General features: G+C 38.4%; 2 protein-coding genes across 4 annotated transcripts in view; one reads left to right on the top strand and one right to left on the bottom strand.

Moving 5' to 3' along the window:
* Positions 1 to 1,347: 1,347 nt before the first annotated feature.
* On the top strand, positions 1,348 to 14,642 carry LOC111563285 (signal transducer and activator of transcription 1-alpha/beta-like). 2 transcript variants are annotated; one of them, XM_023262307.3, is made up of 25 exons: positions 1,348 to 1,488; positions 1,986 to 2,113; positions 3,302 to 3,446; positions 3,570 to 3,665; positions 4,126 to 4,203; positions 4,295 to 4,373; positions 4,455 to 4,543; positions 4,747 to 4,898; positions 5,041 to 5,202; positions 5,308 to 5,400; positions 6,270 to 6,332; positions 6,421 to 6,450; positions 6,529 to 6,616; positions 6,787 to 6,828; positions 8,629 to 8,682; positions 9,308 to 9,391; positions 9,517 to 9,618; positions 9,716 to 9,851; positions 10,304 to 10,344; positions 10,512 to 10,588; positions 10,801 to 10,940; positions 11,195 to 11,371; positions 11,641 to 11,704; positions 11,809 to 11,881; positions 14,030 to 14,642. In XM_023262307.3, exons 2-25 carry the CDS (start codon positions 1,986 to 1,988, stop codon positions 14,171 to 14,173), a joined length of 2,337 nt encoding a protein of 778 aa, XP_023118075.2. In that variant the 5' UTR covers positions 1,348 to 1,488; the 3' UTR covers positions 14,174 to 14,642. The 2 variants fall into 2 exon arrangements, 1 of the variants encoding a protein (XP_023118075.2); XR_008603212.1 differs by lacking the exon at positions 14,030 to 14,642 and having other exon boundaries at positions 11,290 to 11,371.
* glsb (glutaminase b) overlaps positions 14,591 to 17,830 on the bottom strand; it is a 43,008-nt gene continuing 39,768 nt past the window's right edge. For both annotated transcript variants that reach the window (XM_023262309.3, XM_035944464.2), the window contains one exon: positions 14,591 to 17,753. In XM_023262309.3, the coding sequence (XP_023118077.1) occupies positions 17,606 to 17,753 (148 nt within the window). In that variant the 3' untranslated portion in view covers positions 14,591 to 17,605. The remainder of the gene's footprint in view (positions 17,754 to 17,830) is intronic.

Here is a 17,830-nt window from a genome sequence, read left to right as displayed (position 1 = left end):
ACAGGAAATACGACATTCATGTAGGACGAGCCAAACACGCAACTTCAGAAGCATGTTGTAGATCATTTACTACTGACTAGTAATGCTAATGGAGTGATTTGTTAATGTGTAACAACCATAATATTGCATATTACACAACACACACACACACACACACACACACAAACAAGCTTTTAGACATGCAGGCAGATGCAGGGGGGTATTCTGAATATGGGTAAATGTTGTAGAATGTGCATTTACCACCATATACCAAGCAAAGCCAAGTAGCTTACGGACCTGAATGTGATATTATTCTTTGTTCCAATTCTTGACAAAGAAGGTGAAATATACGCTACGGTTCAAAGGTTTGGTGTCACACAGGCAATTTCACGTCTTTTATGAAAACTCACACATTTTTTTTCATGTGCTAACATAACTGTACAAGGGTTTTCTAATTGTCAGTTAGCCTTTCAACGCTATTAGCTAGCACAATGTAGCATTAGAACACAGGAGTGATGGTCGCTTAAATGTTCCTCTGTACCACTGTAGATATTTTATTAAAAATCTGCCGTTTCCAACTAGAATAGTCATTTACCACATTAACAATGTCTAGACTGTATTTCTGATTAATGTTATCTTCATTGAAAAAAAACTTCCTTTCTTTCAAAAATAAGGACATTTTTAAGTGATTCCAAATTTTTGAATGGTAGTGTATGTTAAGTTCCCCTGCAGTAGTTTGTGTTGCCTTGCCACACCTTTTGTAAGGACAAAGCATAGCAAGAAAATGCAAAAAATATCGTGAAGGAACACAAAACTATTGTGCGGGAATGCAAAGGTAGTCCTCAAAAAATTCCTGCTGTTAACTTTACAGGTCTCTGTATGTTTCTTACCACAGTCTGGCCCCTGTCATTATTACTGTTAACTGTGTGTTTACCAGCTAAGTGCTAATTTTGTCTTTTGCAGAAAAAAAACTACGTTAATGAGAGCTGAGATGCAGCAGCAATGAGCTAAAAGAGGCGACAGCAAAACATTATCAACAAGAAATAAAAGAAACAACAGCTGTTGAGCTACAGAGCTTTTCACATTATGTATTTTTCACATTAGCATTAGCAGCACCTGGAGACATGAGCTATACTGTAGCCATGATGATTAATATTAATTACAGCTGTGCTACTTCTGCTTTAGCGTGTTTGAAATGTCTCATCTTTCTAGTTTTTTACACCAGCTGTGTGCAGGCAGGCAAAGCGTGCTTGTTGTAAAGTCAAACGTCTGGCTGCCTGAGCTACAGAATAGTTTGAAAGCGGAAATCGTGACTGTGAAACTACTGGTGAGCTTGACAGTCTCGGTCCTCGGTGGAGACATTTCTCGGGAATCACACGGTCAGTGGGCGTGTCCGCTGTCTATAAATACACCTCCTCCCGGCTGCCATTCCCACAACAGTGTCTTCTGTCTACCCCTTGTCCTACAGTCCTCATCGATACACCGCAACGACGAGCACCGACAGCTGAGGTGAGTGGTTTTATTGTTTGAACGGAGACACAGAACAGAAACTTGATGTGTTTTTGTTTGTTTATTGAACTACGCAGGAGCTTCAGGCGCTAGTTGTGATACAGCAGCTATCAGTGTATTTCCTCCAGATGTTCGTCGTGTTTAGCTAGCTCCTCCTGAGTGTCGTGCTTTTTAAAGCTCTTTCAAAGTACTTTATAAAGCTATTAAACTACCTTTTAAAGCTGTTAAGAAGTAGCTAATTATCCACAGTTGTTTAGTTTTGTCAGATACATGTAAAAAAAATAAATGTAATTCAAAAATATAAGTTAATCAAAAAAGCTCGACTCCTGCGTTGTTATTTCTCATAAACCTCGCATTGCATTACATTACATTACAGACGATTCAGTGACTTGGTGTTATTCAGCGCGCGCGCGCCCGTGTGTGTGTGTGTGTGTGTGTGTGTGTGTGTGTGTGTGTGTGTGTGTGTGTGTGTGTGTGTGTGTGTGTTGCACCTGCAGATGGCCCAGTGGCAGGCCCTGCTGCAGCTGGATTCAGGCCTCCAGAGGCAGGTGAGCCAGCTGTATGAGGGAACCTTCTCCAGAGAGATCCGCCACTATTTGTGCCACTGGATAGAGAAGCAGAACTGGTAAGATGCAGAAGAAGTCAGACACATGCCGTCTGAGGGAGCTGCAGAGGAGGCTGCCATATTATCACTGCCTCGTTTTTCATCAGCTATTTTTTGGAGGTTCACTAGAAAGTACTGTTTAGGTGGAATAGTCCCTCAAAGACTAGAAGTAATTGGAAAGAAAGTAGTATTTTGAGTGGACTAAAGCTTTAAAACAGCATCTTAACTAGGGCCTGACTGATACGGATTTTTTTGAGGCCGATTCCAATATTTGACAGAAAAAAATACAGATAATCGGCCGATTAATTTAAAAAAATATATAATGATTGAAATAACTTCTTTTTTGGTCCCTTAACTGTTACAACAACAAAGATATGACAGGCAGAACATTTTATTGTTTTACAATACTTTATACTTTAATAATACTTAATACTTAAGTAAGTAATACTTAATAAAGTCAATCTATGAGTAATGAAATACATCTTGTCCTGTACTTCTTGCTGCTGCTGGAAATTAGAGGTAGGTTTTATATATACATCCTGTATATAAGCAACATAATGAGTGAAGCTAGTGGTAAACTTTATTTATGCAGCCCTCTGATGCCCTTTAATGTTATCACATTAAAGGGCATCAATTTTAATTTTCTCCTTTTACATTTTCTCTACTCCATTGTTTTCTTTGCCATGAAGTCAGGACTCATATGAACCAAAATAAAAACCAGAGATGCCTTTCTCAGATGTCAAAACATGTTATCTTTGACAGAGTTGCAATTTAAATATATATTGGTGACAAATAGTCCGACACTAATGTTCCTCCATAACAACGCTCACAGTGTCGCTGTTGCAGCCTGTGTCACAGTCTAGTATTTTCCGACAAAGTAAAACTAAGAGTGACATCATGACGGTTGCTGAAGACAGACAGTAATGTTAATCATTTGAAAATTAAATTGTATTAAATTGCACTTTGTTTCTCTGCTACAGCTTCAGTATATCTGCTATGTCAACCACACTGCCTGTGTTCTTCTTCAAGCAAAAAATCGGAGTCAGCTTTTTCTTATTTGATATTGTTTGGCTCTAAGATGGTGTTCCTTGCTTTTGCAATAATTGTGGGGGATAATGGTATTATTTTAATGTGTATGATTTATTAGTTTATTTAGTTTTTGTTACAATGTATGACAATAAATATAAATGCTCTGTTTCTCTGTTTTAGGGATTTGGCAGCTGTGGATGTAAACACAGCAATCAGCTGTTTCCATGCTCTCCAGGAGTATCTTGAAGAACTGTGGAAGCGTTCTGTCCAGGAGAACAAGATTTTGCAGGGACCGAACTTTTTAAACATGAAAGACTCCTTGGTGGTAAGCCAGGCATGATGTTATGTGAAGAGAAAATTGGTGTTTTCCTTACTTCTCTCAAAGCAGAATAATTACAGATTCTGGTTACTTTATACTTGCCTGATTTATTTATTTATTTTCCTGAAGAAACAATTTCAAAATGAGCCACAGAACTTGGCCAGAATTCTCTCACACTGCCTGAAGGAGGAAAAGAAAATTCTGGCTTTGGCTCCCAAGGTGCAGGTGAGATGACTGACAGTATTCTCTGTACCAGCTTTGTACAGTTGAAACTAAAAATGTGACACCACATTAAAAATCTGTCAATTTAATGTAAAGTGAGCTCAAACACACCTCCAAGCTTTAAAGGAATACTTAAAAACCAGAGAAGATCAAGAAGTTCATATTACTACAGACTTTGTTCCATGATCTCCTGACTCCAGCCCCACTAAACACTGCATGGACATCTTCAAGGTCTCCACAAACGTTTTTGATGTGAAAAGATGTTCTGTGGAACATTGTCACATCATGCTGGGATAACATGGCGTATTGGATTTGAACAAATGTACGAAATGTGGGCAATTTCAGAAAAAGACTGTCCAAGATATTCTAAGATTCATTCACATTATTCAAACTGATATCATCATCTGTGATGAAAAATTACATTTGAAAAAAATACATTTTCTTTTCTCTTTGTTTTTGCTAGGGTTGCAACAATCCAGGCATGGAACAAAACTCTGCAGAGTTGGACAACAAAGTCAGTGGCCTGAAACAGCAGACTTTGGTAAAGTCATTTGGACTGTAACTTTATAGCCATCCTGAAAAGAATACTCAGCTCATTGTTTCTAAATGTATGAATTTTAACTCTAACGCAGGAGGTAAAGGACGAAATTAAGACACTGGAGGATCTATATGAACAGCTCGACCTGATACAGAAGACCTGGCAAAGCCGAGGTATGTCAGGAGACATGCAAACACATTTGGTGGATTTAAAATCATGCTTCACTTGTGTTTGACTTTATTTGTCATCACCAGTTCAGCAGTGTAATGGACTGAACCAGTCCCGTGCTGCTGTGGAAGAAGATTGTCTTAAGCGGGCAAGTTTCATCACGCAAACAAAGCAGGTACTGTAAATGTGGGTTTGAGTGCAGTGCAAACTGAAAAAACATCCATAAAGCAATTAATATTTTGAGCAATGAAAAGTAAAATTTTGTCTGCTAAATGAACCAGTTTTAAAAGCCAAGACAGTTTTCCTTTCTCAGTTAAGTAAAGTTTTGTCTCTATATACTTGATCCTTGCTGAGTGTTTTTTCTTTTTTGTCTGACAGATTGTGCTGCAGCAGTTATATGACATTTTAAACCACGCATCCCAGGTTGTGACAACTCTCACTGATGTGGAGCTTCCTACATGGAAGCACAGACAGCAGATGGCCTGCATTGGAAGCCCAGTTGACACTTCTCTGGACCACCTCCAGAAGTGGTAACAGTCTATTAGTACTACCTTAACTTCTCATGTTTCTTTGTCTATTGAACAAAATGTGTATTTCTCTCCCAGCTTTTACACTGAATACTTGTATATACTGTAATACTCTGGCCTGTGTGTACTTACGTTCTTTTTGCAGGTTTACTATTGTTGCTGAAGTGATTGTAGGAATACGTGAACAGCTGCAGAAACTGCAAGAGCAGAACAACAAATACAACTGCACTGATGCTTCCAGCCTTGCTGCTACAATGGTGGAAATTGAGAAGTTTGCACTGTCCTTGTTGACAAAGCTTCTCACAAAGTGAGATATGGAATTAAGACTTTGTGTTATACACAGCACATACACACAGACTGATTTGCAAACTGTCCTGATGTTGACTTGTTTTGCTGTTGTCTTGCACTGTAGTGCTCTGGTGGTTGAGAAACAGCCTGTCATGCAGAATTTACCACAACGACCTTTAGTACTTAAGACTGGTGTGGGATTCAAAGTGAAAGTAAGGTAAGGTGGCACTTAAAACAGAGTTCATGAAATGAACTAATTAATGATTTCTGTCTGTTTAGGTCTGATGAAAGAACTGTGAAATCAGGTTACTCACTTTATAAGAAATATGACTTTGTTTCGTCTGCTGTAGTTTTAAATCTACTGAACACAGACAGGTGACAAATAAGAAAAAATGTAAAAATTAATACTCTTCGTAAGGTGTTAGGCCACTATGTTCTGCCAGAACAGCTTCAAGGTGCCTTGGTACTGATTCTCCAAGTCTCTGGAACTCTACCGGAGGAACACCATTCTTCCAGAAGATATCCCTTCATTTGGTGTTTTGCCTTTTTATGGATTCCAGCCACTACAGTTTTGATCTCACAGAAATAACCGCCGATTCCACTGGAGTCACATCAAACAAAATATCGACACCTAAAAACAAACAGAAACCTCTAAAACCACTTCTACAGCATAATTCTAAAGTTTTTTTGTCTGTATGTTTATTTGGTTTCATTCGGTTAAAGCTCTTCCATTACCACAATCCTCCAGCCCTATAGCAAAGGTAGCTGAACCCCTGGTGCAGTCAATCATTATGTATCTGCTGTCAAATACAGGTAAATTAGCGTGTGGAATAATGTCCACTGCGCTCGATTTATGTTATCAATAATCAGTTATTGATTGATAAAGCTATTGATTAACAAAATTGTTCAAAATTTACAACTTTAGATCTGACATACTGCAAAAATCCTTGGCTGGACTGGGAAAAGGGACATTAGTTTTAATAACTAGTGACTGAAACTCTAACATGCTATCAGGCATGACTGTATGTGTTTTTATTCTTGTATTTTTTTAGATAATTTTGTAAGTATATATTTTTCTCTTCCTAGGTACTTGGCAAACCATCCTGAATTCAAGCGCCGCCTCAAACCTGTCAAACCTGTTTTTGACAAGTGAGTCATAACAACTGTCTGAATCGGTGTAACTTTATATTTTCTGTTTTCTCATCATCTTTTTGTGTCATTTTCCCCCCATAACCAGGGATGTTGAAGAAGCCAAGACAGTCACTGGGTAGGAAAATGGCAATATGAAATGTAAACTGACTAATCGTTTCAATCAGTGTTAATTAAGACAGACTTCTTGTTGTAGATTCCGTCACTTTGAATTTGAAAGGGACGACAAGAAGGTGTTGGACGTAGAACCACCCGGTGATTTGATAGCAGAATTTAGGAACATGGTATGAAACTTTACAAAAACAAGCAGCAATTAAAGGACTGAGAATGATGTGTGATGAATGTATAGCTTTGTATTTTGTGAACAGTACATGCATGCGTTGCTCGACCCAAATAAATACAGTACAGCCTCTCATGACTACATTTTCTTACAGAAATGTAATTTCTTTTTCAGTCTCTCAAGGAAAGAAGAGAGAAAAGTAAAGCATCATGTGAGGTAAGAGATGACATTTATTTATCTTTAATTAATTGGTATTTGTAGGTAAAAAAAAAAAAAAAAAAAAAAAAAAAACACACTTGACACTCCAGTATATGTTTTGGTTGCCATCTATTGACTCTGGTCATTTCTCAACACTAGTTGCTCATCTCATTTTTCAATTTCTACATCCTCGACTCCTTTCCTCATGTGGTAATCCCTCCCACCAGAGGTAGTGGAGGAGTTGAGGAAGAGATACGTGGTGTAGCTGAAACATTTCTACACTGTTTTGTTATAACCTACGACAGTGTTCTTTGATTTTCCTCAGATAAGCAAAACACAGTTCATGACAACTTACAGGAATTAATATGATTAATTTAAATTAAATTCACAATTAGGCACAGTGATGAGAATGTTTCACACACAGGTGTACTGAAGCAAGTCATGGCACAGAAGAGTACTACGCACATGTAGGGATTGTGTACTCTTTCTCTTGTGTTGTGTGAAGAATCAAGCACGGAGCATTCACTCTTTTGCATCAAATCCGCCGTTTATTTGCAGAAACAGGGCACTGGTAAAACACACTGACGTTATTTCTCTCACAGTCACACTTGTGGTAAAAGCTCCAGACATTACTAAAATAAAATCACAAACTAAATTATTCAGCTAACTGTTAGTTAGCACTGGCACCACAGAGGTTACTAGTAAAGTTACATGCAAACTAGTAAAGTTTGCGACAACATGGCACAGTTAATTCAGCCAATGCTCTCATAAAAGCATTAGGCATATATTTCACAACCATCAAGCCCACAAAAGCCAGAAGTTTAGCTACTAAAGCAAACTTAGTTAGCATTTTCAGGAGAGCTTATTACTGATCGACTTATCACGGAGACAGGATACAGCAGACTGAGAACATAACATGGAGTGCACACCTCAAGGCTGCAGGGGCCCGGAAGAGGTTGCTTACATTGTATCCTCTCACTGTGGAAAGTAAATATGCAATTTGTAATATCAAGTGATAAATATTCTATAGACATTTTTCAGTTCTGATGACATGAGAGGTGTTGTCTGTTGCAGCAAAACAAACCAAATGATGGTGTGGCTGTAGCTACAAGCCAAGCAGGCAGGAACTCAGTCTCCAGTAGTTTAGGGGCCTGAGGAAACAATCCTTGACATATAGACAACCAATGTGCCCTAACAGTAAACTGGGCATGGCGATCACAGCAAATATATACTAAATATTATCATGAGCACTGTTTTGCTCCTATGACAGAGATCACAAAGCTCTTGTAGGTTAATATAAAACAATGGACAGGTAATGAAGCTGTGCCACACATCATATTTAATTGACATCACTGTAAACTGGCAGCTCCGAGGCGAGGATTTATCATTTTACTACAAACCTGTTGCCTCGACTTTTCTCTCCTCACATCTCTTCACCTCCTCCACTTGAATATCTCATGGGAGGAGCTAAGACACGTGGAAAGGAATCGATGCAATGTATTTTAGGGACTGAGATGTCCTTTCTGTGAAAATTAGTGAAGTGAGATGAGCTTTTAGTAGCATAGCTCTCCTGTAGCTCAGCATGCAATAAATGTGTTATCCTTTTTAAGTCCAGTGTTATTTATTATACTTCTGTATCAGTTTGCTGATTGTACATTTGTTTTTCTGTTATGTGCTCATAATGCATTGTTCACTGTATTCAGGAAGCACCTTCTCCACACATACCCCCTGCATTATGACAGTAGTGTCCAGCCCTCCACACCTGGATGTGTCACTCATTAACATTTGAACTAACAGACTGGGTTTTCTTTTCTTTAGGGCTCTGTTAGTCCTGCTGGAGCTCCTGGAGTCCCTGCCTCAACTGCTGCAAAGGTACGCCACATGTTTACCAAAGTGATACCTCCACTACCACTTCATCATTATCTTTGTGGTGGTTATTCTGTAAACTAGAGGTGAATGTCTGTTTGTTTCTATGAGAAAAAACTATCCAGCATCAGTTAACTTTGAATCACTTATTTTAGAATTCCATTCACAAAAATACAGTCAAGACACAATGAAAGACGGAAGTTATTCTGCATCGAAAGTGTTTTAAGCTTCTGTTTGTGTGGAAAATCATTATAGGGGGGCTCCAAGCCAAACAGGTTGGGAACCACTGGTCTAAGGTTGTGTTTACACCAGCATTTGTGAGGAACAATACACTATGTGTTACAATAACACCCACATTGACTTGATGGAATTCAGTGCATGGAAACATTAAAGCCCAGTCAGTAAAACGAAGGATACAAATGAGATGTTTATGGTGGCAAGGTAAAAGAAACGGCAACTCAAGTATGTGAATTCTCTGTGTAGACATGAGGTTTATTGACCCCTCCCCACCTCATAACTTAGACATGTTTTATTGGTTTTTGAAAGCAGCAGATGTCAAGTTTTTTTTCCCTCTACATTACTACCTAAGTGTTAGTATCATTATATAAGTTTTTTTGCTTTGCTCGATCAGAGTCGTCCGGGAGTCACTGAAGAACTCCACATCATTAAGTTTGTGACAGAGTTAGAGTACGCTGGACTGAAGTGTAACATCGAGGTGAGTGACCATGACGCATTTCATTTCCAACTTCAATGGTTCTCTGCCGCTGAACATCAAATGATAGTTGAAGTGACACAAGAAGGCTGTTCATTAAGTGGTCTCATTCTCTGGTGTCGGTTCAGGCCAGCTCCCTGCCTTTGGTTGTCGTCTCCAGTACCGCTCAGGTGGCCAGTGCCTGGGCCTCCATCATGTGGTGCAGCATGCTGTCTACCAGTGGATCAAAGGTAAAGCCACTGCAGCACAACACTGTCCTCATCTATTAAATTGGCTACAAACTGCAACAGTTATTCTGTAGAACAACTCTGTGACTTTGCTGTGCAGAACCTGTCGCTGTTTGTCGACCCTCCTCCACTCACCTGGGAACAGCTGGCACAGGTTCTGAGCTGGCAGTTTTTGTCTGTTGGCCAACGAGAGCTTGATGAAGACCAGCTCTCCATGCTAAGAGACAAAATTGTGGGTTAGTATTTGGCTGCCTTGTTCATCGACTTTATATTGGTTGATTTCTTGTGGTGTTTTGTGAAGAGGTGGTCACATTAAGAGTAATAGTGGGAGATTTTGTTTCCTTTGTTGAGCCTACCAGGCTAGTGGTTTCCCCATTTCAACTGTCTTTGCTAGGCTAAGCTATCAAGCTAGTGGCTGTAATTTCACATTTACTTCACAAACATGAGAATGCTATCAGTCCTGTCATCTAAATTCGTGACAAAAGTATTTTCAAAATGTCTATTTCTTTCAAACAGTATTAGTATCAGCTTTAACCATACAAGACCACAGAGTGTTTCTATAATTATTAATTAAGCTAAATGAGAACATCAGTGATTGAGTTTTTAATACTTCTTGAATTGCATTCATCACTTGGACACACCAGATATAAAGAATGATGTGTAAATCTCTCTGTTGGATTCTTCACAGATCCTGATGGTCTTGTGCACTGGAGCAAGTTCTCCTCCAAGGTGAGTGTTGGAGACAGATTCTTCTGTGTTTCCCACAGCATGGACTTGTAGCATAGAGGTGAAGTTTGTCATTTAGTGGAAACACTGTTCTTGTCACACATTTTCCACATGTGGGATTTAAGTCTGTGTGTTCTTAACAATTTGGCTCTTTCGTTCCTCTGTGCCAGAATGGAAGTCCCTGGATTTGGATTGATGGAATCCTGGATTTAATCAAAAAACACTTGGTGGATCTTTGGCGAGATGGGTAAGACATCCTAAATCATCTCAGCGACGTTTTACTGTTTGACTGATTGTATTATATTCCTAGTAATTATCACGATGGTAATGAGACAATCATGCACATGTGACTGCTGCAACAATACATCTGGCTTCTGAGTATTATATTTTGGGAATGTGAAAATGAGATTAAATCAATATCCTTCCAGTTAACTGTGCTTTTCTGTATTTGGGTTTCAGATACATCATGGGTTTTGTGAGCAGGGAGAGGACCGAGCTTCTACTGAAGCCAAAAAAGCCCGGAACCTTTCTGCTCCGCTTTAGTGAGACCAACAAAGACGGAGCCATCAGCTTCAGCTGGGTTGACCACTCCAATGGCGGTAACTTTCTCTACATGTTTGTGTGCTTGGACAAAATTGAAAGCATGGCTAAGGAAGCAGGCTTTAAAGAGGCTAATCTAACTAACCTAAGCTAAAAATATATCATATACACATAATTTCTTGTCTTATAACAGACTGCTGCTGCCTTTAGTGGTTTGTTTTTCCTGTCTTGAATTAAGTTACTTTGGCATGTGTCAGTCATTCGTTTGTCTTCCTGTGTTTACTGACTTTTTATGTATGTGTTTCCCCTGTAGAGCCTCATGTGCATGCAGTGCAGCCCTATAGAAAGAAAGAGCTGTTGTCAATGTCTCTGCCAGACCTTATTTACCACTACATTCTGACTCATCAGGGAGAGACCAGGAATCCTTTGCTCTATCTTTACCCTGACATCCACATAGACACTGCCTTCAGACGCTACTACAAAATTTTGGGTATTGTATCACTCACTCATTTCACTTCAGTTTCACATGACTTTGTTTATATTTTCATCAAAATGACTGTGCGATTAAGAAAAAAATATATATAAAAGAAATAAAAAATTGAAAAGTACTGTGCTGATTTCACCTCAATGCAACAGTTCTAGAAAATGAAGCTCCTTTCTAACTTGTTAATGGATTAATGTTGATGCTAAATTTGTGCTGTTTGCTTTGCGTCAGTATTATGTTCTGTGTAATGACTGTACTAACCTTTGTTCATGCAGAAGTGCCGATACCTAATGTGAGCACCGATGGATACGTCGGCAGAAAAAATACTTCTGTATCAATGTAAGTAAGATGCTAATATACAAAAATGCTGCACATCACAGATGTTTGACCATCGTCTGTAATAGAACAAATTTGCCTTAATTTTGTCTGTTTTTTTTGTACAGCATTCCTACACCACCTCCGTCTCCACCCACAGAGACCTTCATGATGGATATCGACACAGATGTGGACACCTGTGTGAGTTTGAACTTTTACTGACAATTTTCTGCAGTCATTTAAAGACTCGCTCCAGTCAAAATCATCAACTTTTAACCTTTTTTACAAGTGGTATTTAAAACATTTATTTTATATGGTGGAAGACATCTTGAAGTAAAGCATTTTCACTTTGAAACTCGTGAAGGAAAAATTACTCTTTCCCCTTTCTAAGGTCATAATAGCCTTTAGACAGGCAGACGCTGCAGGAGATTAGATATTGTCTACTCTGAATGTGACTGAGTAGACGAGTTGTCTCCATATTGATCTGTAATCTAAATCTGGCTTTTCCCCAAACACATTATTATACCGGACGATCAGAGAGAATCCTCAGAACTGGTGCTGGCACTGCTTGCATGTACCGCTGCTTTGTTGGTGTCACTTCTCCTGATCTCAGTAAACCTTACTCGCAGTCTGAGTCATCTGAGCCTCCAGTGCGTCTCTCTATGTCTTGTCTGCCTCCTCATACGCTCTTGACATCGCTGAACTTCCACAACAAAACTGGAGTCTACCGAGGAGCATTTATCATATGCAAACTACTTGTGTAGAGGTGTGTATGCACCACAGCAATCCATGCTGCAAACGAAAAAATAGACCATTCCTCCATTTATACTTTCAGCGTAAAATGTATAGTCGTTTTGTACAGAAATTATTCATAAAGTGTTTGTTTTTTTAAATTATCAGTATATAGCAAAATAGTTTTTATCAAACAAGGCTTTTAATTCAGAGTCTTAATCATTTCATCTACATTTATTTTGCCATTACCAGCCAATGATTGCTTAGTGATTGCTTACTATCCCTTACAGAGTCTCCTGTTGTTGATAGATATTTACTTACCTGCGCACACTCATTGAAAATCTTGAGGTTTCACAGCACTGTGCTGGGTCCAGAAAGGAAAGACACACAAATCCAAAACGCTGAAGGTGTAGCCACTAAAAAGATGCTTCTTCTTCTTCTTTTTTTTTTTTCTTTTTTTTTTTGGCACATCCGATCTGCCAACAAGTCTGTTCAGTGTCACCACAGCATCAAAAAGACAGATTCAAACTTCCAGGGTTTAATATGTAATGAACCGAAGGATGGAGCTTTCTGTATCATTATTCTTCTTCATAACCAGTTTCCTGTTTGAACATCCATCCATCCATCCATCCATCCATCCATCATCTATACACTGCTTAATCCTCATTCAGGTCGCCTATCCCAGCTAACTTGGGGTGAAGGCAGGGGACATCCTGGACAGGTCACCAGTCTGTCGCAGGGCTCCATATACAGACAAACAATCACACTCACATTCACACCTGTGGGCGATGTAGAATTATCAGTTAACCTCAGCATTTTTTGGTCTGTGGGAGGAAACCGGAAGAACCTGGCACCATGCATGCATAGGGAGAGCATACAAGCTCCATGCAGAAAGATCCCGGGAAGGCCGGGACATGAACCAGGGATCTTCTGTTTGAACCTGTATAGCTAAATTACTATAAAATTGCAACTTTCCACTGTGTAGCATGGATGGATAGATGAATGGATGGATAGTTTATTCTTCTCCATGGAGAAATCACAGACTGAAGAGTAGTTTTACAGTGTTTGAGCAGAGTTGTAGGTGAGCTGGTGTGCTCCATCTGCAGTGAGAAGGGAGGTGTGGGTGGAGAGAAAGGTGGGAACTTATTAGATCTACACATTCCTGAGTAAGAAAGGTGTTGATTTACATCTGATCCAATATAAGGTAGGAAGGGATTATTTTAATAGAAACAACTTCGAAATATGTAGCTTTGATACACAGAAATGAGTTTTTAGGGGTTTAATCAATGACTGGAGAGGGACTTTTAAGCAGCAGTCATTCAAGTTTTTGCCTTTATTAAGGCGTAAAACCAAAACAATGAGATGTAGGATACCAAAATGCTACATAGAGCACAATGGAACTTCAGAGTATTATTTCTGAATGGCACCTTTCACATTACACCCAGTGCATTCGTTCTTTAGTTCATATGGAAATTAAATTTGTGCTGCTTTAACCATGTCACGATTTGAATAATTCCAGGTTTTAAGATATGGATTGATGCTGATTAAAAAACAAACAAACAAAAAAAAACTACTGGAGTGATTTTTTTTTTTAACTGAATGTTTGTTTCACCGTAGACTGACCATCGACAAGTGATGGAAGACCTCTTCCCTGATTTATTGGACTCACCTGGACAAGATGTGCTCACCTCAACTCACCTCTATCCACAGTTACCTCAGGACAACTTTGCTCTTCCTTTGGGCTCTTTTGAAGGTCTCTGAATCAGAGAGTTATCAGAATGAGAAATGTATCAAGCACAAGGTATGTGTTTTGGCACAAATTTAGTAATAGAATGCAATTAAAAAAAGAACAAGATCTCTTAATGTAAGATTTACATTGCATTATTTTAATGAGCTTAAATTGATTGCAAAGTTATTTACACTGGATTTCTGTTCAGTTGCATATACAAAATATAAAGGATTTCAGCTATAATATAAGGTTCTGATGCAGTATGTGATGGACTGGCTTCTGGTGTCCAGGATGGACCCTGTCATTTGCTCTAAGTCTGCTGGATAAAGCAATGAACAAATTATGGATGTATGAATGAATAATGAAATATGTGATGCTTTGTTGTTGTATTATATTATTTTTTTGTTTTTCAAGCATTGTTTTTAAATGACTTTCAAATGACAATGCCATACTGTATGGGTCCTTTACTTTTGTTTATTAAAATAAACACATTTTAATACATTCCAGCCCAGTGAAATCCCTCCTGCATTGTTCAGTACTGAACCTACAGTGTAATGACATTATTCCTACAGAGAAAAGGACAGACACATTTAGTGCTCTCAGGTCTCGCCTCCTCTGAAGAATCTGTCCAGGCATTACACCCTCTGATCCAAGCTTCAGCATTTCCACCATTGGCAGTACCAAAAAAATACACTTTCAGTTCAACAGCAGTTCAATATAAGGAAAAACATTTGAAAATCTAGGTGCTGCACATCAGTTTACACAGAATAACATTAACAGCTTTTTGTAATATTGTGTCCTTTGTCCATATATTCAGTACGTAAATAAGTGGACTCCCAGTAGCAACAAGTGTTACTGATTACCTGATGACTTGAATGTACAACTGACTACATATACATCATATGTTGAACTGAATTATTTCAATTTCTCACAAATGAAACCTTTTAAATTTTCCTCCACCAGTAAACAGCTGAACCAAATCAGATTTCACGACACTTGTTAGTTCATGACACAATTTACACGACTAACGTTTTACAAGGTTGCAGGAGTACAACTATTGTATGTTGTCGCATCTAAATATATGAAAAGAAAAACATAAAATGCATATTTGCCATCTAAAATATGAATGTGAATGTACTGTACCGGATTTTCTGAAAAAAAAATTAAAAAGTACAGATTGGGCCTTTAAAAGCTTCTTTGTCTCCTCACTTCTAATTTGTCTTGTGTTTTTTTTTTGTCCATGCTACCTGGGTGGTTGTAGGGTTGGAAGTATTCCAGACTGAAATATCTCGACAATAGTCGGAAGTACAGACATCGATGAAGCACAGGCGATAAAGTGCAGTGGCTTTGGTGATGCTGACTTTACCTGTATGGCCACCATGAGGGAATTTTTTGTCTTTATAATTACCCAAGGAACATTGTAGACATTAGTAGTTAGTGTCATTTTGCTACTATCCTGGCTGCATACTGACAATACTATTTGTTTATGTTGCGGCAACGATTTGTCCAGAGTGAATTTAACACCCCAAACAAGAATAGGCCCTTTAGATAATTTTAATTTATTACATTACATGTAATTAATGCACTATATGATACCAACTATGTGTCCTTCCATAGTTGATCAAAACTGTTAACTTTAACATATATTCACATAGCCAGAGTTGTCTCCACAGCACTGTGTCAGCACTGGAGAATGGTCTGATGGCACCTCATTATCATGTTATCATTCAGCTAGAAGTGTTTAGGTTGCTGCTTGGAGGTTGTTTCCTGTAGTGAAGGAGATTTTAGAAATGGTAACACACAAACAGCAGAAAGGGAGGAGAAACGTATTCGATGCATGGCAGAAATTGCTGGCTTATACCTGAAGTCTACATCCAATGAGTCAGACTAAGTAAAATGTAGATCAGTTAAAATAGAGACAAAGCAGCAATCCTGTTTAATCACCTAATATATGAATGTACACGTAACTATTTTAACATTTGACTCATCAGTAGTAGTCTATTATTAACAGTTGCCACTTCTGAGCCTTCATAGAATGTTTTCCTATCAATGGACCAGTGTGTTTTATTTTTTTCAAGATCAAACACCAACAATTACGATTGTGAAATAAAAGCTATCGAGCAAATTTTGATAGAGATAACATATGAGACAAAATGTGGACATTAAGTAATGACTCTGGGCTTTGCAAGGTAAATCACAGCACACATTTGTGAAGCCCACGGTGTACACTGACCAGTGGGAAATTTTGAATTAAATACATTTGAAATCAGTAAAATTGAAATAAATGGAATTGAACTACAGCATTTGTGTCATTGTTTAATAACTGCACCTCGTACATGTATTTATTTCTGTTACCACTCGTTATTTAGTTAAAATAATCATGATAAACAGCCCTATGGAATGTTAAAGTCTATATTTAAGTTTCTGTGTAAACACATTTTGTTCACTTGAGATTACAATAATTGAATGTAATGTTCATGTTGTTATATTTGAAAATTAAATTACACTGGAGAAAATGTCAAAAAACAAAAACCCCACTATTCACAGACCCTGATTGCATATGTGAAAAAAAAAACCATTCAGAAATAACTTCTGGAGGTCTGGGATGTTTGACAATAACTGCAAGAAACCAGATACGATTGTCAGCGTTTTCATGAAGTTGTGCCTGCTTTTGAACATTATCAACATTGCATTATCTATATTCTTTGTAATAACTCACAACACAAACAACAAATGCAACTATACAGCCAAAAATAAAGAAACCAACTTACCTTTAACCCAAATCCAACAAATTACACATTCTTATGTCTGTTAGATTAATTTCTTACTTCAAAACATTTCTGTGAAATAAATATATATTATTTCTATTGCCAAGTGTCGCCACTGAAAAATACATTCGGAATACAATCTTTCAGTGACTTCAGAGGTCATGTGGAACTGCATAAAACCTGCTGATGACCACGCATCAGTCAGGATCTGACAACAGGTACATGGAGATTAACCGACCAATAGCTGCAGAGACACAACATATAATTTATAGCATCATTTCCACACACCTCACGATCTCACAACACTACTACGGTGAGAGTATTACTCAAACATTACCAGGTAGAGAATAACACAGTAACTAAACTAATACACTATGATACAATCTATATCCTAAAAGTGTGACTTACAGTACCAACCATTGCATGTGTAATATACTGAAAACACTACATTACTGATATTCAGATACTGTATCCTTTGTTTAAACAGTACTGGTAATGAGCTCACACACACATACACATTATTATGATAGAGGCGAGGAAGAGATAGGAAGCGCAGCAGCAATGTACAGCCAGAAAGCAGAGCACACCAGACTGGACACAGGAACTAATTCAGACATTTCGGCAAGCCTGAGCACAGATGTACAAAGTTATTCCAGAAAAGCACAAAGGTTCACTGTACAGATGTGTGCAGCAGTTCTACAGCAGGCTGTCCAGGCTCTTCTCGGCGCTCTCCTTGTCGTCAGCAGCAGCATGGGGGCTGTATTTGTCTTGGTAGTTCTGCAGGATGGTGACGACATCGTGGTGGCCGAACTGCACCGCTTCATCCATCGGTGTGTTCCCCCATCTGGACAATGACAACAATGCAATAAGAAAAGAAACACCTCTGAAGCTCAACATGGGGGACAAAATCTGTCCCAATGC

Source organism: Amphiprion ocellaris, chromosome 11, assembly GCF_022539595.1.
Source record: "Amphiprion ocellaris isolate individual 3 ecotype Okinawa chromosome 11, ASM2253959v1, whole genome shotgun sequence".
Lineage (NCBI taxonomy): Eukaryota > Metazoa > Chordata > Actinopteri > Pomacentridae > Amphiprion > Amphiprion ocellaris.
The sequence above is the reverse complement of the archived record's forward strand: the minus strand, read 5'-3'. Positions and strand labels throughout refer to the sequence as shown.

Coding starts and splice junctions, on each gene's coding strand:
- LOC111563285 (XM_023262307.3), top strand. CDS start 1,986: ATGGCCCAGTGGCAGGCCCTGCTGCAGCTGGATTCAGGCCTCCAGAGG. Junction 4,899..5,040: donor CTGGACCACCTCCAGAAGTG/GTAACAGTCTAT, acceptor TTCTTTTTGCAG/GTTTACTATTGTTGCTGAAG. Junction 11,882..14,029: donor ACACAGATGTGGACACCTGT/GTGAGTTTGAAC, acceptor GTTTCACCGTAG/ACTGACCATCGACAAGTGAT.